The sequence below is a fragment of the Lycium ferocissimum genome, unplaced genomic scaffold, assembly GCF_029784015.1.
Source record: "Lycium ferocissimum isolate CSIRO_LF1 unplaced genomic scaffold, AGI_CSIRO_Lferr_CH_V1 ctg6403, whole genome shotgun sequence".
NCBI classification, from domain to species: domain Eukaryota; kingdom Viridiplantae; phylum Streptophyta; class Magnoliopsida; order Solanales; family Solanaceae; genus Lycium; species Lycium ferocissimum.
The window spans coordinates 3,574-28,705 of record NW_026726346.1 but is presented as its reverse complement, the minus strand read 5'-3'; the positions used below and the strand labels follow the sequence as shown (position 1 = coordinate 28,705).

At 40.2% G+C, this 25,132-nt stretch overlaps 1 protein-coding gene across 1 annotated transcript; it reads left to right on the top strand.

Moving 5' to 3' along the window:
- The first annotated feature begins 22,886 nt into the window (after positions 1–22,886).
- Positions 22,887–24,873, top strand: LOC132045311 (uncharacterized). The gene is made up of 3 exons (XM_059435867.1): positions 22,887–23,339; positions 23,650–24,017; positions 24,107–24,873. The coding sequence occupies exons 1-3, from the start codon at positions 23,148–23,150 to the stop codon at positions 24,564–24,566; spliced, it is 1,020 nt and encodes a 339-aa protein (XP_059291850.1). The 5' UTR covers positions 22,887–23,147; the 3' UTR covers positions 24,567–24,873.
- Positions 24,874–25,132: the final 259 nt, after the last annotated feature.

Below are 25,132 nucleotides of genomic sequence, written 5' to 3'. Positions count from 1 at the left end.
TCTTGAATCTATAGAAATAATGTTGTGAATGTGTGGATTATGGAACTAGTGGATGAATTTGGAAGAAAGAAAATTATTGTTGTTGTTCTTATGGCATTTGGAAGTTTCGGGTAAATGATAAATGGTTGAGTTGTTTTGAATATTGTGTGGATTGTTGGAAGCATTCTTGAATCTTATTTGAATGAAAATGGAATGTTGTCAAATTGTGTAGAAAAGAGTTACTAATGTTAGAATGCGTTTTGAATTGGTTATTGATGTTGTTTATATGGTTATTGGTATTGTGGTTGAAGAATTGGCCGAGTTGAATTCTTGGGGTGTTGAATTTACGGAAATCTTTTAAATTTCAGAATAAAGTGCGAGCTTAAAATGGGATTACGAGGTGCCTATGACTAATGTTTGGTGTCTAATGACGTTGTTGTAGATTTTGAGAAGCCGAGACTTGAGTTTGGATTAGCTTAGGAAGCAATCAAGGTATGTAAAGCTTATCCTTCTTTTTTTTTTTGGCATGTCCTAGACGCAAGTAAGTTATGATATGTTATGAGCAGGGTATTACTATTCGTAAAATCCGAACATGTTTATGATTCATATTTGCTTTGTGATGTTGGCATCCTTAATATGGTCAAGCTATGAACTTTATGTCTTTGATATGATTGGATTTGAAATGCTGTGTAAACGGTTTGTTCCGAAAGGATCTTATGTCTAAAAATGTCCGTAACTTTCATGGACAACCTTGCTTTGATAAGTTCGTAAACGCTTAATTGTTTCTTGATATTCGTATTCTTAATGTAGTCAAATTATGGTCCTTATCTCTTTTGTATGACTAAATTTCAAAAGTTGCATAAAAGTTTTGTTTTCAAAAGAGTTTTGTTCCTAAACGATTCCGAAACTACGAACGCCGTAACTTTCAAGAAAGGGCTCGGATCGCTTTGATATCTTCGCAAATGATTTTATGACGAGTAATGACCTTAATTTTCATAGGCGGGCCCGGATTGGATTGACGCTCGTCCGTGGGTCCCGCGACTTTCTATGTTTGGCTTTAACGACCTATTTTTGAAAGAATTTAATATGACTATCTTTAATCCCGAGTATGACTACTTATTTATCTGTTGAGTTTGGAATGAGGATTTTTGTGCGTGTGACTCTGATACGTGACTATGGTTTCTAAAGTTCGATTTGATATGTTCCCGAGTGATATTCGGAAGAAAATCTGATTTGACTACTGTCCTGGTTTTGAAATAATAGTTCGCTTTGGTTATGTTATTGAGTTTGTAATAATGATTTTTATGCATATGGTTACTTACGATTCTGCTCGTGCATTCTGTTATTACCTCTTTCGCCGAGTCCCGGGCCGGAATGTTATTGTGAGTACTATGTTATATTCTGAAGTATGATGGGATACGAAGTTTGATGTGATATGATAATATGATAAGATGATGATTCTGTTCGGTATCGGAGTTTCTGGTGGGACAAACCCAATGGTGGGGCAAACCCAATGATGAGGCAAAATTCCACATTTGTTTAGGCAAATCCCACATTGGTTTAGGCAAATCCCACACTGGTTTAGGCAAATCCCACATTGGTTTAGGCGAATCCCACATTGGTTAATGCCAGCTCATATGATAAGTTATGATGTTATGATGTGCTACGGTATGTATATGTATGATCTGTATTTCAGGAGTAAGCGTTTTGGCATTCTGACTATTATATTTGTCTTCTGTACCTCTGATGTACGATTTGTGTTTCAAATGCGAGCACTTTGGTATTCTGGTCATTATGCTCAGTTTTTGTACTCCTTACTTCGGTTATGACCTCGTTTTCTGTATGCTATGCTTTACATGCTCGAACACATATTCCGTACCGACCCCGCTTTCTTCGGGGGGTCGCGTTTCATGCCGCGCGGTATATATACGGATGAGTAGAAGAGGTTCCGGTACCGGACGGGCGAGCCCCTTTCCCCTCGAGTGTTGCCGAGTCGAGTGCTTTTGTTATGGTATCCGGAGTTATGGTAGAGACTTTGCGTACGGTGTCGTGTGTATAAGACGTCAGTTTGTAAGCGGCTATGTAAGCCGGTGTATTATTATGCATTATGTTACAGATTTGTTTGGCGAGCGGCTATATAAGCCGAAGTATTGTTGTGCATTATATTACAGACTTCATACGATTGCAGATTTTATTTGATGTGAAAAAGATGGAAAGCATGTCTGTCTCCGAAAAATTTTCATTATGTGCTTATGTCATGTTTTGCGGGCCCAGTATGATTATGAGTATTACGAAAGTCAGCGGGTTCGCTCGGCCCTAGGTAAGGGTAGGGTGCCCATCACACCCTGTCGGAAATTAGGGCGTGACACTACGGTTCTAGTATATGCTTAAGATGTCTGATATGTTTCCGAGTAACGTCCGAAAGATTTTTGATATGACTATTGTCCCGATTTTCAAATGACGATTCGTTTAGATTACTTCATTGAGTCTCCGAAAAGGATTTATGTGCATATGGTTGGTTTGTCACTACTCTGCTCATGCCAGCCTCAATGTATCTTTCACCGAGTCCCGGGCCGGGTACGTATTCGTGCAATTCCATTGCACACCACCGCGTCCCTCACTAGAGGGCCGGGGCACGTTATATGATATGATGATGATATGATGATATGGGGATGGCGGCCAGGATGGCATACCGAGTCCCTTGCTAGCGGGGCCGAGAGACACGCTATTCACCGAGTCCCTCAGAGGGCCTGCACGGTATATATATATATATATATATATATAAATATATATATGTACATGCATGCATACATGATGATATGATGATATGATTTTATTTACCGCGTCCCTCATTAGAGGACCTAAGTACGTTATATGTACATTTTTACATGTATATTATGATTTTACTTTACCGAGTCCCTCGCTAGGAGGCCGGGACACGCTATATGTTTTTACGATGATTTTATAACATCGACATGTATGATATGTGGTTTCAAAGGCAAGTTTTATGATTTTCTTTACTCTTTACTTCAAGATGATCCCGCTTACTATATTTCATGCTTTTACATACTCAAGACATATTCCGCATCGACCCCTTTCTTCGGGGGGTCGCGTTTCATGCCGCGTGGGCAGTACACCCGGGATGAGTCGAAGATATTAGTGAAGATGTTCCAATGGATTGGCGAGCTCCATTTTCTCCGGAGGGGCCGCCGAGTCGAGTATTATGTTATGGTATCATGTTCTCGTGTTAGAAACTTGCAGCGTTGTCATGTGTACAAGATGTCATATTGTCGTTGGCTCCAAAAGCTTCTGTATCGTCATGTATTATGTTACGCTTTCTTATGATTATAGATTTTATTTGAGTTCGTGAAGATCAAAAGCATGTTTGGTAAGGTTTTCGTTATGTTTTCATTGTACAACAGGTGGCCTGTACCCAAGATGATTATAAGTGTCACGCGAGTCTGGGTTCGCTCGGCCCTAGGTAAGGGTCGGGTGCCCATCACACCCTATCGGATTAAGGGTGACAAATTGGTATCGTGAGCGCCTGTCCTAGGGGTTGTCCGCAAAGTCGTGTCCAAAGAGAGTCCTCGTTTATGGTGTGAAGCCGGCCACATTTATAAACAGGAGGCTACGGGGCATCTAGGATGGTTACTCTTCTTTCACTCCTTAGATCGTGCCATAGAGCCAAGTCATAGGAAATGGGATATCTAGCGCTAACCTTTGATTGCAGCAGCAGAATGGCAGCGACAGAAGAAGGTAATTAACGATATTGGAAGTCACAAAGCACGCAGGTAAGTAAAGGTATGCAAGGTATATGTCGGGTAAGATATTGAAGTACGATTGAGATACAAGTTGAAGATTAAAAGGGAAAGTAAACAAAAAGGCATAACAAAAAGTTTGAGTTGGGCATACGAGGTATGTTTATTATTGTACTGTTGATGATATTGGGAGCCCGTGTGGTCGCGATAGGATATGATATATATATATATATATATATATATATATATATACCCTGTGAGGCATTGTTGGTATTTCCTGCGTGCAGGTTTTGGGATAGTAAGGAATACAGAGGAACCTCTGCCAAAATTTTTCTGGAAATAATACAAGAATGAGATGTAAGTTTGGAAAATGTTTGGGAAAGGTCGTGTCGACAAAAGAATGACGGGATTTAACTGAGCTGTGAGTGCGGCTGCCCTTTAGGATTAAGTTAATTATGGAATTGGTGATAATAGTAAACAGGAGGTCGATGGGAATATGGTAATAAGGAATTTGAAAGGGATTAGTGATATTAAGAGATGATTTGGAAAGAGAAAATGGTAGTAGGTCCGGTAGGTTGGATAGAGTGATAGGACTAAGGCATCGACTAAGTCGATGAGTAGGAGAAAAATATGACAAGATTATAGTCACGGGAAGTAATGATACGAGTAAGACAGGGTATGAAGGGAAAAGAGTGGTGACGGATAGAGTGTATGGCTAAAACAATGGGGAAGCGTTGTGAGGACGTTTTGGGATATGTCGGGATCTCAATTTACCCCAGATTGTGTGACGAAGGTTATGCGGTGAGGTGGACGCGATCATACCAGTATTAAAGCATCGTATTTCATCGAAGTTTCAAAGTTAAGCGTGGCCGAGTGAGAGAGAAATTTTAGGACGGGTGACCCCCCCCGGGAAGTTTTCCGAAAATCTTACAAATTCGTACGTAGGAAGAAATGAGAAGCTAGAGTAATTTAAGGAAAATTAGAGTATCATGGAGCGGCGTAAACCTAAGAGGTCGCGTAGGACGGGGCGGGATCGTGGTCGGTAAAGAGAAGGAGTTAACTAAAGAAGGAATAAGAAGAAAGCGAGACAACAGCGTAGTAGTAGGTTATGACGTGTATAACGGGGGATACGAGCACCATAAGTGATGGAATGAGGAAAAGCCAAGTTATAGGAAGATGAGAAACAAGGTATAATGAGTGCTAAAAGATGACTGGTATGATACAGATAGACGTGGACGAATAGGATACGTTTTGGAAATGAGGGGAGGATTATGTAGGGACAGTGTGTTCTGAATGACACAGAGGTAGCATAGGATTCCCCGTGTGCAGAGTAAGAGATAGGCATAAACGGGAGGAATGATGAGGGGATACCAAAGGAAGCACCCGAGATAAGTTGGGATAAGGATAATATTCCAAGAGAACTTGGGATGTGTCACGACCCAACCCCGTAGGCCGTGACTAGTGCCCGAGCCGGGCATCCATACGCGCCTTAACCGTATTCGGCACACGCACGACTTATACATCTATAAATATCAAACGTGGCTCCAAACGGACGCATACAAACACATATATCGTACAGAAAGTCCGTAAGGCTGTCATAATATACATAACATGTCAAAGCATATATACACGCGACCGACAAAGTGCTCGCCACGGCGGATGGGCCGCCCAAACACAACTCACACGTCGCATCCGAACAAACTGTACATAACCCACATCTACGTCTACAGACCTCTAATACAGAACAACCGAATCAGATGACGGGACAGGGCCCCGCCGTACCCTGAATAACATAACCATATACATCGGAAGAATATATACCCAAAATATCGGCTCCAGAACAAAGGGAGCACTCCAAACAGCAGAATGGAAATCCTACGCCGGTGGGTCACCAAAACGCGTATCTGTACCTCAAACGCTTCCAAAGCTACTCCAAATTCAAGCTAATCACGACCTACGCCTCAGGCTCTCCAAGGTCTACAAACAAGTCATAATATGCCAACATTAGCTATAGGCATTTTGGGCATTTAATTCCAATTTCGCCCTTAATTCTACAGAAATTTGGGCAGCATTTTCCTTGTAAATAGACCACCCCGAGAATTTAACTCGGCCAAAATCAACAACAACAACCAACCTAGCAACATTAATAATCAATCCGAAAAGCAATATAACACTAATAACTCTCTTTTACATCATTCAACAACTTTCAACATATTCGATTCAACGACTCACGTTCAAGCCAACATCGATGCTTATACATTCATATACTAATCCAAATCCCTACCAACAACATTCAACAACATTTTAAACAATTCATACAATATCTCCAACAATCCAACCATGGCTCCAATCCACCCGAAATCAGCCCCCAAAACCCGAGAACCTCACTTTAACACATTCCTCATTTTCAATTCATGATTTGCATCCACAATTCACATTCTACAATGCTATTCTCATCAACATACAAAATACATTAAATGCACAATAGTCTCCAAATCAGTCCGCAACAACTACAAAATCAGTTTGAGTCATTCAACATTCATTTCCAACATAGAATTCATAACGACGACGACTAAAACATTAAGCGATATCAATTCGTTCATTGTCATATAATATGACCCATTTCGACCAACACTACACATATACATATATGGATGATTCTCAATCGTTCTTCACCTTACAATGATCCTAATATGCTAACTAGACATTAATTCATCACTTTAATACAACACAACACACACACCTACCACACGGCCAAGCCTCATACATGTGGCCTCAACTTCAACATACTTTATTTCATGATTTTCATCCATATTAACATACTACAACATACGAACAACCTTATAACACATAAAACATAATGAATTCTTACCTTTCCTCTTCAACTTTCCAATAGCCTAGGGTTTCCAAGGATGAAAAATAACGGGTTGATCGCTCCAACGACACCTCCACGCTACTTAGGGACCTCAATATAAATGGGTTAGCATCAACAAAATATTTTTGGGAAGGCTAGAAATGAAGGTGATTTTTCTTGCCCCAAAGCCGAGAGCTCCTTTGTGTGGTGTTCTTCACCTCCTTTTTTTTTCTAAGTGTTGAATGTAAATGAAGACTAGAAGTCATCTTTTGTGCTAGTGAAAGATTTATTCAAGTGCCTTGGCCCACACCATGTGTTGTTCCAATTAAAAATGAACACAAAATGGGTGGGCCAATCCCACAAACCACACGGCCAAATGCATACAAATTGCATGATTTGCAAGTTCCATTTATTCCAATTTTGGTCCCAAATTTTCCTAATTGTTCCATACCAACAAATTCATGCACAACTTATATCTCAAAATAAAATCGAAGGTCAAGGATTCACTTTGTATCCCGAAATAGTTTTGTCTCTAACTTATCCTAGTTAACCCGAATTGTCCCAATGTACAAAAATGCGGGATATAACAGGATGCTTATTGTCGAAATAAAAGTGCTGCTTAACTGAGATTGGAAATAAGGACATGGAGTTTTAATATAAACGGATAATGGTAGAAAAGGTACACTAAAAGGGGAAGCGGTGAGAGGAGTGCAAGGCCGAGATAGAAACAATTGACACGGTAATGTGTTTGATATGGGTGCCTGAGCTCCAAACAAAACCCCTTTATGGAAATAAGTTAGTCAGATCAGAACACTAGCCATAAGCGGATTAAAGTCAGGAAGGTATTTAAAGCAGTGTGAGAAGTTTTTGCAGAAATCTTGAATGACGGGATGTTAGAAAATGAGCGTGTATGAAGAGAACGGGTATGGCAAGAGGATGGTATTGAATAATTTAAGAAATAGTACGAAGGATAGCGATGCTATGCTAGATTAAGGGCCAAGATGTGGGCTATAGAGTTGTTCGCTAGTGCTGTTGCAACTTGTAAGTAATAAAGAAGAGGGAATAGGAAACCCTCTATGGTAGGGAGTGAAGAAGTCAAGAGTGGTTAAAGGAAGGGAAAGAAATATGACAAATAGAACGAGCGAGTCTCGATAGGGACAAGATATGCAGAGCGGAATAAATCAGGGGACGAAAAGACCATGTCTAAGATTGAACGTACTTTATACAAATTGTACAAGGATAGTGATGCCACCTATCAGTATTGGTATGCTAAGGATAAGGCTAAGTAAGTGATTGATAAGAAGAGTAAAGGCTTAGCAAGGACAATGCGGTTGTGATATTTCAGGGACACTACGGAAAGATGTAACGATGGTTTAAGCCAATTACTAAAATAGAATTAGTGCTGAGGACGGACGAGGCGTGGCTACGGTAAAACTAAGGATCTGTCCCGACATCGGAGGTAAGATAAGAGAAGGGAAGACAAGGTGGAACATAAGGATTAGTAAGCTATGCTGAGGTATTCCTTGGGCTAATCTGAACACCTTCGCATGTTCTTGCAGAGATCGCAATATAATGTGTGACAGGAGAGTAAAGACCGAGAAAGATTTTCAAGCTAAATGAACAGAAAGGGTGTCAGCAAAGATAATGAACCCAAGAGGACTTTTGGAATGACAGTGACAGTTGTAGAAAAAAAAGGGGAAAAAGAGAACAGCGATTGTAGTTGGAAAATTTTTTTGAGGGGAAGAGGGAACGCTGCTCTCCTGAATGGAAATAAAAAGAGTCCACCGAATGTTAGAAGAAGGTGGATGGACCACTGAGTAATCCAGATCCTGAGAGCACATACTATGGAATCACATGAAGCGCCCACGTGAAACTGTACCCGACCATAATGATAAAAGTTCGCATCGGGAAGCTAATCAGGAATAAGGACTGACGAAAGGACCGCTAATATAAGGGAATCGGAGATACGAATATGTGGGTTGTAAGATAATCATACGGGAATAAGAATTTCTATGGCCCTATGCTTTGGAGTTGTATGGCAAGATTTGAGGGATAGTAACAAGGGTGCAAAAGAACGGAAGCCCGAACAGACAATCACCGCAGTGTATGACTAAGAGCAACAGGTATAGAAAGGATAGCCAAGATGGCAGTGAAGGGATAAAACACAAAGGGTGCGCCGGATATGAGCAAGGTAATGGCCTATTAGAGAAGGAACAAGAAAAGGGGAATACTGTAGGACTAAGCAACTGAAAGTCGAACCGTTATTTCTAAGGAGAAAAGGATATTACACCCTATGATTTCGGTACATTGGGATCCGTCGGAGTTATTGTAATGAGACATAAAGTCATAGGTGCTTGTGTTACGACTATAAGGGTCTGAGTTCGTGTGGCGGAACAACAGTAGGGAGGGGACGACTTGAGAAGCTGAAGAGAAAATGAAGAAAGAATATAATCGAAGGATGAGATTGCGTGTCATGATAATAAAGGAAACCCCCCCAACATCCTTAGAAGACCTTACGAGACCAGTTGAACATTCGAGGACGAATGTTCTAAAGGGGGGAAGGATGTTATATCCCGTATTTTGTACAATGGGATATTCCGAGTAAATTGCGGAAAGTTAAGGACAAGGCTATATATATATATTTTCCGGCTTCGTTAAGAATGCATGAGTCGCATATTCATCTTTTATTGTGTTATATCCCGTAATTTTGCATATTCGAAAAATTTGAAATAATTGTGACTTTTAAGAGACAAGGCCATATTTTGATTTTTATTAGTATGTAGATGTTGTTGTGAAAATGTTGATGGGGGAAATATGGAAGAAGACCAAGGGCAAAATTGGGAATTTCGGAAATTAGTTTCGGGGATTACAATGATTAGTCATAAATAATTGGGCCAAAAAAAAAAAAAAAAAAAAAAAAAAAGGAGGCCCAAGTGGAAGGGTGGCCGGCCATAGTGGCCATGGCCCAAGTCCATGGAGATTTATTTCTCCATGTGATAATTAATAAAAAGGGGCACCAAGTCTTCATTTTCATGAAGTTTCAAGAACAACCAAGAACACAAAACAATTGAGAGAAAAAGAAGGAGAAATTCGGCCAAGCAAGGAGAAAGAAAAAAAAAATCCCAAGCCTTCCAACTTTGATCCAAAATCATAATTTTCTAGTATTCCTACTAAGCTCAAAGCCCTCTTCAAGGTGGTGTAATTAGTTTAGCAAGAAAGTCACTTTGGTGGCAAGTGAAGAATTTGAGGAAAAGGTAAGAATTCTATCCTTTTATGTTATGGAAGACTTGTATGTATGTTGTAGTATGTGGAAATGAAAGAAAAGCATGAAATTTGTGTGTTGTGTGTGCATGGAAGTGTGGCCGTGTGGTTCTAAGTGAGGGAGGAACAAGAATTTGATTCATTTATTATGTTAATTGTGTTGTTGTGATCTTGTGATGTAAATGAAAGAGTAATAGTTCAAGTTAGTATGAAAAATTTGTTGTTGAGTTGTTGTCGGAAAGTATGTGATTTTATTATAAATTGTGTAATTGAGGAAATGAAGTTGTAAGATGCAAATGGTGATTCTTGTAAGTGAAATTGGAAGATAAAAATGTGTTATGAATGTTTATGTTGAAGGTTGGAGGTTTTGGGTAGATTATGGTTTGATGGAATTTTTGTATATTTTGTAAAATAATGTGAAATGCTTCCAAATTGCATTTGAATGGTTTTGAGTTAGTGCATGAATATGAAAATGTTGATAATAGTTTAGAAGTATGAAGTTGGAGTAGAAGTTGTGACATTATGAAGAAAGGAAGACTATTTATGTTGGAATGTGTTTTGTAGTAATTGTTGATGCTTTTGATATTGTTATGGGTGTTGTGTTGATATTCTGAGCCGAGTTGTATTCTCGGGGATGGCGCATTTACAGGGGAAATGCTGCCGAAATTTTTGTAGACAAGTGTTACCTTAAGTGTCCACTTTTAAAGACTTTAATTAATGTTTGGTAAATGTGACCATTTGTAGATTTTGGAGAGTTTGGGATTTAAGTTTGGAGTGGCGTAAGAAGCCAATAAGGTATGTAAAGCACTTCCTTTCCTTCCTTTGGCATGTCCTAAGTGTGTTAGGCCAAGATACAAGCTTAGGGGACGACTCTACTCTTAGAAACCCGAGTTTGAATTTGACCCTTTTTCATTCAATAGAATTGAATTAAGAAATTCATGTTTTGTTTAAATGATCGTTTAAACATCTAATGCTTGCCCAAATGGAATTAGATGGCCTTGACTCCTTCGTACATGACTCCATCGAGGCCTAATGATCATAATTTGGGTACGCCGCCTCAACTTGACCGAGGTGGGTCCACGCATTCCGAGATTTCTTTATGACGTACTGTTTGACATATTTACGCGAAACTTAAAGAAAGCTTTTGGCTATCGTCTTGATTACTAAAAGATAATTGTTTTAACTATTTCATTGAGTTGTATGATATGTTTTTGACACGTAAAATAACCGCGGAAGTCCATAACTTTTACTTACTAGTTTCGGTCAACCTGAAATTTGCTTATGCACTTTCAAACGTCGGTAAACATAGTTGGTCCTTGAGTTTGGAAAGGAATTTGGTTATTTACTTGTTACATGCATATGGCTTCTCACTACTCTGCTCGTGCAAGGTTAATAAATCTATTCACCGAGTCCCGGGCCGGGTATGTATTCGTGCACAGTTTCATTGCATTATTCACCGAGTCCCTCACTAGAGGGCCGGGTACGCTATATATATATACATATATGATGATGTTATGATATGGGGATGGCGGCCAGGATGGCATTTGATGATCCTATTCACCGAGTCCCTCACCAGAGGGCCGGGTACGGCATGTGCATATGATTACGTAATTGCTATACATGACGGTTATATGATTTATTTACCGAGTCCCTCACTGGAGGGCCGGGTACGTTATATGTGCATAATGACTTAATGATATGATATGGATATACATGATATACGATTCACAGGTAAGTTTTGATTTCCTAAGTTCTATACTTATTTCGATACAGTCTAGTTCGGTTATGATCCTATTTACTGTGTTCTGTGCTTTACATACTCAGTACATATTCCGTACTGACCCCCTTTCTTCGGGGGCTGCGTTTCATGCCGCGCAGGTACCGATACACGTTTGAGTGAGCCGCCGGCTTAGGGTCCTGTTCGGCCATCTTGAAGAGCTCCCTTGTCCGGAGCCCGATTTTGGTACGATCTCTTTGCTACGTTTGTATATATTTATTCGGGGGTACGACGGGGCCCGTCCCGTCATATGATTTTGTTACTCTGTGTAGAGGTACGTAGACACGTATGTGGGTTATGGCTCTTCTTTGTACAACTAAGTGTATGTGTTATATGTTTGAGCGGTTTATCCACCGCGGCAGCCTTGTCGGCTCGCCTATATATGTGTATATGGATATGTTGGCCCTGTGCGGCCTTTGTTGGTATTTTTCGGTGTGCAGGTTAATTTTGGTTAGTAAGAAAAACGGAGGAAACTCTGCCCAAATTTTTCTAAATATTTGAGTTACTATTTTTGGCTTTTGGTACGTACGGGTGCCCAGTTCGGGCGCTAGTCACGGCCTACGGGGGTTGGGTCGTGACAAAAGTGGTATCGAGCGGTTAGTCCTCGGAGTGTCTACAGGCCGTGTCTAGTAGAGTCCTGTTTATCGGTGTGTTGTGCACCACATCTATAAACAGGAGGCTACGGGACATTTAGGATGTTACTTTTCCTTCTGATCTTAGATCGTGCGATAGAGCGGTATTATCAGGATGACTCCTCCCTAACAAACTGTTATGTTTTCAGCGATGCCTCCGAGAAAGGCGACGGCTGCCCAGAAGGGCAAGTCTACTGCTGCAGGAGAGACTAGTCGGGGCCAGAGAGTGACCAGGGCCCACGCTCAGCCCGAGCCGGATATTGTGCCCCGGTCGGCGAGTTCTGCCACCCCATCACCGTCTGAGGGACACGAGCGACGGCGAGCAACGGCCAGGAGGCGGCCCCACCGCCCGCCCCTGAGATTCGAGTGCCCGAGCCTCCAGCTCCTCAGCCTGGGGCGGAGGACAGGGCTATGAGGGACGCTGTTCAGCTGTTGACCAGACTGGTAGCCGGGCAGGTCCAGAGACAGGGAGCGGGGGATGATTATGCTGGTGGACGTGACGGTCAGAGGGCTCGTTATTTCTGCGACTGTAACCCGCCGGAGTTCTTCGGGTCAAAGCCGAGGAGGACCCTCGGGAGTTTATCGGAGAGATGCGGCGTACGCCGCGACTTATCGGGGCCTCGAGGGCGAGTCGGTGGAGTTGGCGTCATATCGGCTGCACGATATAGCGACCAATTGGTTTGAGTCGTGGGAGCTTGTCCAGGGGTGAAGGCGCGCCACCAGCCGTATGGGATGAGTTCACTGAGGCTTTTCTTGCCCATTTTCTACCCCCGGAGATCAGACGAGCCAGGGTACACAGATTTATACACTTGAGGCAGCGTGGCAGGAGCGTCCGAGAGTACAGCCTGGAGTTTGATTCCTTAGCCAGATACGCTCCTCACGTTGTGGCGGATATGGATGACAGGGTACACCAGTATATTATGGGGCTGGATGATTATTTGATTGACAGCTGTATGTCGATGGCCGCTCAGCCTGGCATGGACATTGCACGAGTACAGGCATATGCCCAGGGCATGGAGGAGCGACATAGGGGGCGTCAGCCCGATAGAGACTACGACAGGGGCCAGCCCAAGAGGGCTAGATCGGCTGGGCATTCTGGAGAGTTTCGAGGCGGGCAGCCTCAGCAGCGTACGGGGTATTCGTCCCAGCCCGGCGAGTGCACCCCCACGGTTCCCGGGCAGGAGATTTGATCGTACCGGGTATTCGGGGAGGGCGGTCGAGCTCGGAGCTTCGAGGGCGGATGGATAGAGGTTCCGGTCAGACGAGGCCCCCATTACCCCAGTGTTCTCGTTGTGGTAAACCTCAGTTTGGGGAGTGTCGTCGTGACACTGGTGCTTGTTTTTCTTGTGGCCGTCAGGGCCATATTATGAGGGAGTGCCGTATAGGGGTGGTTCGGGGGATGTGGTCCGGCCCTGGGTCGGCTGCTGGTTCGTCCTCTCGGCGGCTATGCGCCCTACGGGCGGGGTACACCGCGTCGGCGGGCCGTGGTAGAGGCCGCGGCGGAGTCCCGAGTTCCGGCGGTCCTTCGAACCGCGTATTTGCTCGACGAGAGAGAGAGGCAGGATCAGGAGGCACCACCGGATGCGGCTACAGGTACATGAATCCTCACTAGAATTTATGTTCTTATATGTTCGTGTCTGGGATATAATTGTTGCGTAATAGCGGTAGATGGAAAACCTGAGGGTTAGTAATCTAGTATTTATAAACAACGGTAGTTAAGGTGTGTTTATTGCTTTTACGGACCCGGGAGTTTAGGATGGAAAGTGGTAATATCCATAAGTGACCGTGAATAGGTAGTAGCGAGAGAGGGGCAAAATGGTAATTGTGCTACAAGGGCGTCCGGAAATCTGTCAAGACTTTATTCTACCCCAAGGTGCGTGGCGAGGGTCCAGTAGTCAGCTGAACGCGATTATGCTAACGTTAGAGCACTGTATTTCGTTGTAGTTCTGAAGTTAAGCGTGCTAGAGTAAGGGAAATTCCAGGATGGGTGACCCCCCTGGGAAGTTTCTGAAAGTTTCACAACTTCGGTAGAAGAATCAAATGGACAGCTAGAGCGGTCTAAAGGGGCTTAGAAAATACTGAGTAGGCGGAAATCCTAAGAGGTCGCGTAGGCTGGGGCGGACTAGACTGGGTAAAAGGTGTATCACGGCACTAGAGTTAGGGTCAGTTTAAGTAGTGTTTGGGGGATCTTTTGTGAGTATGACGTGGGCAATGATATATGTGTATTGGAATGTCATAAGGCAATTTGATATCGTTTCTGCTATAGGGTGGACTTGGGAAGTACTGGCATAGTGATATTGGAAAGAGAAAGAAAGTGAGCGGATAAATAGTAAGAGGGATCGGGGCATCGAAACAGAAGTGCAGTCGAGAGAGAGAAAAGTGCAGGCGTAAGGCGAATACGACCAGATAATAATATAAGTACCCCCCTAAAGGAGGGAAGCGGATACGAGAAATAATGTGAATTAAGTTACCGAGATAGGATTTGCACTAAGGACGAATGGGCCATAGAAGGATTGAAGTAAAAATAAAGAGATAACCCGAGGTAGTGTGTTTAGGGTATTACAAGTTGAGTATAAGACGGATTGAGCAAGATGATCGGAATCAGTTGGCTACCCAAAGAGGGCAAATTTACGTGTTCTACGAAGGGCGTAATGAGACCCAGCAAAGAGCGAAAGTCTAACTCAAGATATGCCTTGGACCTTGTGATATTGTTGTAAGGCAAGAATGTTGCATATTAAAGACATGGCTCGTGTTAAGATATTGTAACGAAATAACAACAGAAAGGAGATGACTTGAGGGGCTGAGGAGAAAAAGAAAAAGAAATATAATCGGTAGAGAAAATTGCAAGTTATGGTGATAAAGGAAACCCCGAGATCTTTATGCGGCTTTTTACGAGACTAGTTAAACATTCGAGGACGAATGTTCCAAAGGGGGAAGGATGTTATATCCCGTAATTTTGCATATTCGAAAAATTTGAAATAATTGTGACTTTTAAGAGACAAGGCCATATTTTGATTTTTATTAGTATGTAGATGTTGTTGTGAAAATGTTGATGGGGGAAATATGGAAGAAGACCAAGGGCAAAATTGGGAATTTCGGAAATTAGTTTCGGGGATTACAATGATTAGTCATAAATAAATTGGGCCAAAAAAAAAAAAAAAAAAAAAGGAGGCCCAAGTGGAAGGGTGGCCGGCCATAGTGGCCATGGCCCAAGTCCATGGAGATTTATTTCTCCATGTGATAATTAATAAAAAGGGGCACCAAGTCTTCATTTTCATGAAGTTTCAAGAACAACCAAGAACACAAAACAATTGAGAGAAAAAGAAGGAGAAATCGGCCAAGCAAGGAGAAAGAAAAAAAAAATTCCCAAGCCTTCCAACTTTGATCCAAAATCATAATTTTCTAGTATTCCTACTAAGCTCAAAGCCCTCTTCAAGGTGGTGTAATTAGTTTAGCAAGAAAGTCACTTTGGTGGCAAGTGAAGAATTTGAGGAAAAGGTAAGAATTCTATCCTTTTATGTTATGGAAGACTTGTATGTATGTTGTAGTATGTGGAAATGAAAGAAAAGCATGAAATTTGTGTGTTGTGTGTGCATGGAAGTGTGGCCGTGTGGTTCTAAGTGAGGGAGGAACAAGAATTTGATTCATTTATTATGTTAATTGTGTTGTTGTGATCTTGTGATGTAAATGAAAGAGTAATAGTTCAAGTTAGTATGAAAAATTTGTTGTTGAGTTGTTGTCGGAAAGTATGTGATTTTATTATAAATTGTGTAATTGAGGAAATGAAGTTGTAAGATGCAAATGGTGATTCTTGTAAGTGAAATTGGAAGATAAAAATGTGTTATGAATGTTTATGTTGAAGGTTGGAGGTTTTGGGTAGATTATGGTTTGATGGAATTTTTGTATATTTTGTAAAATAATGTGAAATGCTTCCAAATTGCATTTGAATGGTTTTGAGTTAGTGCATGAATATGAAAATGTTGATAATAATTTAGAAGTATGAAGTTGGAGTAGAAGTTGTGACATTATGAAGAAAGGAAGACTATTTATGTTGGAATGTGTTTTGTAGTAATTGTTGATGCTTTTGATATTGTTATGGGTGTTGTGTTGATATTCTGAGCCGAGTTGTATTCTCGGGGATGGCGCATTTACGGGGGAAATGCTTTGCGAAATTTTTGTAGACAAGTGTTACCTTAAGTGTCCACTTTTAAAGACTTTAATTAATGTTTGGTAAATGTGACCATTTGTAGATTTTGGAGAGTTTGGGATTTAAGTTTGGAGTGGCGTAAGAAGCCAATAAGGTATGTAAAGCACTTCCTTTCCTTCCTTTGGCATGTCCTAAGTGTGTTAGGCCAAGATACAAGCTTAGGGGACGACTCTACTCTTAGAAACCCGAGTTTGAATTTGACCCTTTTTCATTCAATAGAATTGAATTAAGAAATTCATGTTTTGTTTAAATGATCGTTTAAACATCTAATGCTTGCCCAAATGGAATTAGATGGCCTTGACTCCTTCGTACATGACTCCATCAGGCCTAATGATCATAATTTGGGTACGCCGCCTCAACTTGACCGAGGTGGGCCCACGCATTCCGAGATTTCTTTATGACGTACTGTTTGACATATTTACGCGAAACTTAAAGAAAGCTTTTGGCTATCGTCTTGATTACTAAAAGATAATTGTTGTAACTATTTCATTGAGTTGTATGATATGTTCTTGACACGTAAAATAACCGCGAAGTCCATAACTTTTACTTACTAGTTTCGGTCAACTTTGAAATTTGCTTATGCACTTTCAAACGTCGGTAAACATAGTTGGTCCTTGAGTTTGGAAAGGAATTTGGTTATTTACTTGTTACATGCATATGGCTTCTCACTACTCTGCTCGTGCAAGGTTAATAAATCTATTCACCGAGTCCCGGGCCGGGTATGTATTCGTGCACAGTTTCATTGCATTATTCACCGAGTCCCTCACTAGAGGGCCGGGTACGCTATATATATATATACATATATGATGATGTTATGATATGGGGATGGCGGCCAGGATGGCATTTGATGATCCTATTCACCGAGTCCCTCACCAGAGGGCCGGGTACGGCATGTGCATATGATTACGTAATTGCTATACATGACGGTTGTATGATTTATTTACCGAGTCCCTCACTGGAGGGCCGGGTACGTTATATGTGCATAATGACTTAACGATATGATATGGATATACATGATATACGATTCACGGTGTAAGTTTTGATTTCCTAAGTTCTATACTTATTTCGATACGATCTAGTTCGGTTATGATCCTATTCTTGTGTTCGTGCTTTACATACTCGGTACATATTCCGTCTTGACCCCCTTTCTTCGGGGGCTGCGTTTCATGCCGCGCGGCACGGATACACGTTTGAGTGAGCCGCCAACTTAGGGTCCCTGTTCAGCTATCTTGAAGAGCTCCCTTGTCCGGAGCCCAGATTTTGGTACAGTCTTTTGTTACATTCGTGTATATTTGTTCAGGGTACGGCGGGGCCCTGTCCCGTCATATGATTTTGTTACTCTGTGTAGAGGTCTGTAGACACATATGTGGGTTATGGCTCTTTCTGTACAGTATGTGATATATGTTTGAGCGGTTTGTCCACCGCGGCAGCCTTGCCGGCTCGCCTATATATGTGTATATGGATATGTTGGCCCTGTGTGGCCTTTGTTGGTATTTTCTGTGTGCAGGTTAATTTTGGTTAGTAAGAAAAACAGAGGAAACTCTGCCCAAATTTTTCTAAATATTTGAGTTACTATTTTTGGCTTTTGGTACGTACGGGTGCCCAGTTCGGGCGCTAGTCACGGCCTACGGGGTTGGGTCGTGACATATTGGTATGGAGCGTTAAGGGTAAATTTGGAATAGGGAAAATCTAGGGGCTAAAAGTTGGAAAAGAATTTCATGAAGTGGCCAAATGGCCAAAGTGGCCGTGGGCCCCACTCTAACTTGGCCAATTGTTTTAAGCCAAAAGGGGGCCATGTGTTCATTTCATATATATATATATATATATATATATATATATATATATATGTGTGTGTGTGTGTGTGTGTATAATTCATGACCATACAAGACTTATTCATCTTTTTCTACAACTTTAGAAATCTCTAGAAAATTGGAGAAAAATTGGAAAAAAAAAGAAGAAGAAAAAGCTTGCACATGACCGGCCATGTGCATGTGTATATATATATATATGTGTGAGTAATAACAATACAAGGCACAACTCATTATTTTCCAACTCTAGAAAATTCAAGAGAAAGAGAGGAAGAGAGTCTCGGCCATGGCTGGCCGAGACTAAGGTTCTTGTGTTGGCCAAAAAAATGATTTTTCCTAGTCTCTCCACTAAGTGGAAGGTCCTCTACAACATGGAGTAGTTGTTGGAACAAGAAAACCATCCGTTCTTGCAAGTGGAACCTTGGCCGAGAGAGAGAGTTGTGAAGTCAAGTGGAAGAAGGTAAGGTTCTATCCTCCTTTACATGTTTTATGGATGTTTTGGACGTGTTGTAGCGTATGGAAATGGATGAAAATCATGAAATGTTTTGTGTGGGTGTGTGGCCGTGAGTGGGTTGCTTTGGTGTAGGAAGAATGAATCAAATTTACCTAGTATTTTGGTTGTTGTTGTGATGGATTCTATGATGTAAAATGAAGGTTTAATGATTTAAATGGAGTTGTAAATTGTGTGGGCTGTTTTGGAAGCTAATGTGATTGTAATATGATTTCTTGTATTGATGAAAATGATAATGCTAACGTATGGAATTGTTGATATAGTTTATGAGTTTGGAAGAAGAAAATGTGTTATTGATGTTCCTAATGTTGTTGAAGGATTTCGGGTGGAATGGCCTATTGTTTGGGTTGTTTTGAATATTGTATGGATTGCTTGGAACGTTCTTAAATCTTGTTTGAATAGTTGTGGATTAGTAATTGAATATGTGAGCATTGGTATTGAAATGATCGTATGTAGTTTATTTGAATATAAACGAAATGTTGTCGAATTGTGTAGAAAGGAATTATTGACGTTAGAATGCGTTTTGAATCATGTATGGATGTTGTTAGTATGGTTGTTGGTATGGTTGTTGTTGATTTGGCCGAGTTGAATTCTCGGGGATGTTGAAGTTATAGGAAATGCTTTAGCGAAATTTTTGTAGACAAAGTGTTAATTTGGAATTGGATTCTCAAGTGTTATGGCTAATGGTTGATACCTAATGATATTATTGTAGATCGTGAGAAGTCGAGACTTAAGTTTGGATTAGCTTAGGAAGCGGCTAAGGTATGTAAAGCTCAACCTTTCTTTCTTTGGGCATGTCTTAGTTGAAAGTAAGTTATGACACAAATCTCGAGGTAACTCTATTCTGGTGATCCGAGCATGTTTATGATTCTTATTGGTTTCTTGATATTTGCATTCTTAATGTGGTCAAATCATGGTCCTTATGTCATTTGTATAATTAAATTTCAAAAGTTGCATAAAGGTTTTGTTTTCAAAAGAGTTTTATTCCTAAACGATTCCGAAACTACGAACGTCCGTAACTTTCACAGAAAGGCTCGGATCGCTTCGATATGTTTGTAGAAAGTCCTAAAGTGAATAATGTTTGTAACTTTCCGAGGCGGCTCGAATTGATTTGACATATGATTATGACCCCTACGGTTCTAGTATATGCTTAAGATGTTTGATATGTTTCCGAGTAACGTCCGAAAGATTTTTGATATGACTATTGTCCCGATTTTCAAATGACGATTCGTTTAGATTACTTCATTGAGTCTCTGAAAAGGATTTATGTGCATATGGTCGGTTTGTCACTACTCTGCTCGTGCCAGCCTCAATGTATCTTTCACCGAGTCCCGGGCCGGGTACGTATTCGTGCAATTCCATTGCATTGTTCACCGCGTCCCTCACTAGAGGGCCGGGGCACGTTATATGATATGATGATGATATGATGATATGGGGATGGCGGCCAGGATGGCATACCGAGTCCCTTGCTAGCGGGGCCGGGACACGCTATTCACCGAGTCCCTCACTAGAGGGCACGGCACGAACATAACCGCCCGGATATATATATATATATATATATATATATATATATATATATATATATATATATATATATATATATATATATATATATGTACATGCGTACATACATGATGATATGATGATATGATTTTATTTACCGCGTCCCTCATTAGAGGGCCGGGGCACGTTATATGTACATTTTATACATGTATATTATGATTTTACTTACCGAGTCCCTCGCTAGAGGGCCGGGACACGCTATATGTTTTTACGATGATTTTATAACATTGACATGCATGATATGTGGTTTCAAAGGCAAGTTTTATGATTTTCTTTACTCTTTACTTCAGTATGATCCCGCTTACTATATTTCATGCTTTACATACCTTCCTTCACACAACAACAATTACATATTCCTCAACCACTATACATGGCCCCCTTCTTCGGCATACAACAACACACATACACCATCTACAACACAAGGGCTAACGCGTTTCGTATCCGCGCGTTGTTTAGCACCCTTGAATACACCCGGATGAGCTGAAGATATTAGTAGAAGATGTTCCGGCGGGATTGGCGAGCTCCATTTTCTCCCAAAATGGCAATTTTCTCCCTAGTCTTTACACAATTAAGCCGAGTCAAAGTATTATGTTATGGTATCATGTTACGTATTTAGAGACTTTGCGAGATATATATATATCATGTGTACGATATGATTTATTTACCGCGTCTGTCGGTTGTATAAGTGGCTCCAAAAGCCGGTGTATCGTTATGTATTATGTTACAGTTTCTTATGATTATAGATTTTATTTGAGTTCAGGAAGATCAAAAGCATGTTTGGTAAGGTTTTCGTTATGTTTTCATTGTACGACTTAAGGGCCCGTCCCCCCCCCCCCCAATATGATTATAAGTGTCACGCGAGTCAGTGGGTTCGCTCGGCCCTAGGTAAGGGTCGGGTGCCCATCACACCCTATCGGATTAAGGGTGTGACACTCACGATGGGCCACGTGTTGCCTGCCTTCCCCCGCTCCCGGACTAAGCCAATTTTTTAAAAATTCCTCCGGGCAACCATTCTTGATCACAATGCGACCTCTAATCCACAAAATTTGGTTGCTTTGTGCCTTACGTCGCGTTCTTGATGGCGTCCAACACTTAGAACATCTTCTACATCCTTTAATTGGCTTAATGGTTCAAATCCTTAGCTCCGAAGTATGAGTCGTTACATTGTTATACTATATCAAGTTAGTCTCTTCTTTAATAACAAGCAATCAATTAATCAACTTGGAATTATGGTTATAGATTCTAACCTTTTTTTTACCTACTATCATAGAAATACATGACTTTGAGTTAGGTTTTACACTTAACAAGTAGTATGTTCTTCATCGTATTCTTTACTGGATTTGACCACATCCTTGTTGGATTCTATAGTTTTTGGCATCACATCATACCTACTAAAAATTTACTTTAGGTTTATCACTTACCAAATAATAAAATCACCAAATATAGCTCTAATAAATAATGCCCAAGCCAAATTATGCATAAAGCACAACTCAATTTCGACAAAAATCCAAAAGATTGAAGGCTTCAACAATGGAAGCCGAGAGAGAATGGATGGATATCGGGAAAGGAAATCATGAAGCAAGAAGGAACAAGAGCAGAAAATGCATCAGACAAGAGCTTAATAAATGATTTAAGAATTTTTTTTTAGCAATTTTGATCTAGAAAGTGAAGAAAAATAGCATAGGAATGGGGTTGAGAGAGGAGAACACAATATTATATTCTTATAATGGTTTATTTATAACATTCATTACTTTGGACTTCTTTATATTTTTTAAGACTTTGGGGCTAGTTTCTAAAGTTAATAAAGACTCTTAAATTAGCTGTTACTAATCCGAAAAGGGGTCTATACGTTGAAGATTTAAATTTGGGGTCAAAATCTTCAATTGAGTCTTGGTTAAAGGCATTTTAGTTAGAGTTCCCAGCATACTGTTGGGTTGGTGATGAAATTATCCTTACCACCCTCTCTTTGCTTGACCCTCTTAAGGAAAGGAAGAGACCTCTTTCGGAAAATAGGTGTTCTTGTAAACGAGTCATGAAAATTCTTCTATATTTCCTCTTATATATCTCAATAAAAGAAGAATGGATATACGACTTTAGTATACGTTACCCCCCCCTCCCTCTCCCACGCCCTACTCAACGAGATCTTTTATGGAGAATTATTTTAAAGGTAGCCACAAATTGGTCTTCTTTTATTTAAATTTTTTTGGATAAAGAAAAACTATTTAACTTCTTAAATAACATTGTTTAACAACTTAAAAGCATAATGAATCACAGACTCAATGATTTCATTTTAAAAAATTTCTTTTAACTACATTTTATTTCTCGGATGAAAATAACAGTACATTTTAAAAAAAGCAAAGATAAATAGAAGCAAATGGGTGGAAACGACAAAAAATAGAAATAAGTGATTTTTGATAGGAAAAAGAAATAAATGAATTCCTTGGATGAAGAAACATGTCATGTCAAGTTTCTAAAGACCAGCTTTAAATTATTGTATAAATAGATATAGAAAGATATGTGAAGTAAAAGATACTCCTCTATGTTTCCTTAGTATAAGAAATTTATCCGTTCTTAATCATGATTTCCACCCTCGTCACACACTTGTTTGGATACTATCCCCCTCTCTATTTACATTCATTTCCGCAAAATCTTTGCTTCTTCAATTCTTTCTCCTCTCCTCCTCTGAAAACCTCCAGCGTCTTTTTCTCTCCACAGCTCCACGTGTTTCATCGTTCTCTATCTCCTCCTCCCACAACTTTAAGATTCTAACAAAAAACTTATAGAAATCATCTTTCACATGGGAGAATCTACCAAGTCGCCGATGTCTGCCTCAAAATATTATGGAATTCTAGGAATCTCAAAATCAGCATCCCTCACGGACATTTGCAAAGCTTACAAACATCTTGTCAAAAAATGGCATCCTGATAGAAACAGATCAAATCAAGCTGAAGCTGTAGACAAGTTTCGATCCATCAATGAGGCCTATAGGGTATGTACACAGAACTTGTCATGTCATTTTGCTCAATCCATGCTATTCATCCAGAAAGCTTGACACATCACAGGCTATTGTGGGAATTATATTTAGATAAATTTATGAACTAAATCATTAAATAAATAAGGAAAGCCCGTTGATGTTAAAAATAGAGATGAAAAGATAACCAAAAAAGTTCAAAACATTTCATTTGATAAATTCCTTCAGTACCTCATAAAGGTATCACATTATCTTCACCTAAAGTTACATATGAATGTTAGAATTTTCGAATATACTTATTTACAGATGTCATGATGGTGATTTTCAGGTTCTCAGCAAGAAAAAGAAAGAGGAAGTAGACTTATTGAAAAGTGAGGAGGATGATGAGTTAGAAATTTCAAGCCCCACGCTCCTTTCAAGAACAACAAGTCGGATCAACCCAACAATAGATTTTTACACATCCATGCCATGTTTTTCGATGAGTGGAGCTAGCACTCCCACCACCCCTGGCACCCCAGTATCAGATCAACCCCCAAATCTTTCAAAACTAGCAAGTAAGCCTATTATTTTTTCCCAGTCTACTTCAAGGAGAAAGCCTCAACCAATCGAGAAGAAGCTGGAATGTACCCTTGAGGAATTGTGCAATGGATGCGTCAAGAAGGTTATGATAACAAGAGATGTCGTTGCAATCACAGGGTATTCTTCTTTTTCCTTTTGTGTTTCCTAAAGATAGAAAATGATTAGTCAGAGAAGTTTAGCATGTAAAATTTTGTGTGACATGACAGACTAATTGTAAAAGAAGAGGAAGTTGTAACAATAAAGGTGAAGCCAGGATGGAAGAGAGGAACAAAAATTACATTTGAAGGTAATGGAGATGAGAGAGCAGGCACCCTTGGAGCAGATATAATATTCTCAATTGATGAGAAAACACATCCACTATTCAAAAGAGAAGGAGATGACTTAGTGCTTGGAGTTGAAGTCCCTCTAGTTCAGGCTCTCACAGGGTGTACGATCACTGTACCTCTTTTGGGTGGAGACGAAATGACTATGTCCTTTGATGATGAAATCATTCATCCAGGATATGAGAAAATCATACCAGACCAAGGCATGCCTAAGCCTAAAGAGGAAGGTAGAAGAGGAGACCTTGTGCTTCAGTTTCTTGTCAAATTTCCTTTACATTTGAGTGAGGAACAAAGGTTCAAGGTTGTTAGTATACTTGAACATCATTGCTCTTCATCTTCTTAATTAATTAACTCGAGCAGATCATAAAGGTTCCAGCTGGTTATTTTTTACTATACTAGAAGACTGCTTGATAAATATATATTACATAAACATGGTAGTTGCATGTGCTCCAATTTCTTGTTAAATTTCCTTTAGACATGAGTGAGGAACGAAGGTTCCAGTTGGTTGTTAGTATACTAACCTAGATGATCGCTCTCTGGATGTCCTTCAAGGGTCTTTTTATGTACTCTACAAAGAATATTAAATTAGATTTAGCAATATATCGTCAAATCATGTGTATTACATAGTAATTACTATAGTTATTTTTGAAAAATTTCATACCTCTTTTCAACTTTTTCGTAATACTCGCCTCTCATGTAGTTCAAGATGTTATGCTAATTTTCCTCATTGTAGTTTTTTATAATAATATTTTAACCTACTTATCATTGATGTAAGAAGTATATAATTTGACTAATTCACCTTTTTTTTTAAAAAAAATATTTTACTCTTCTAATTAATTTTATCCTATCAAAATATTTAATATAAAGATTGCCTAAAGTATCCAATATGTTTTCGAGATAAAGTTGACA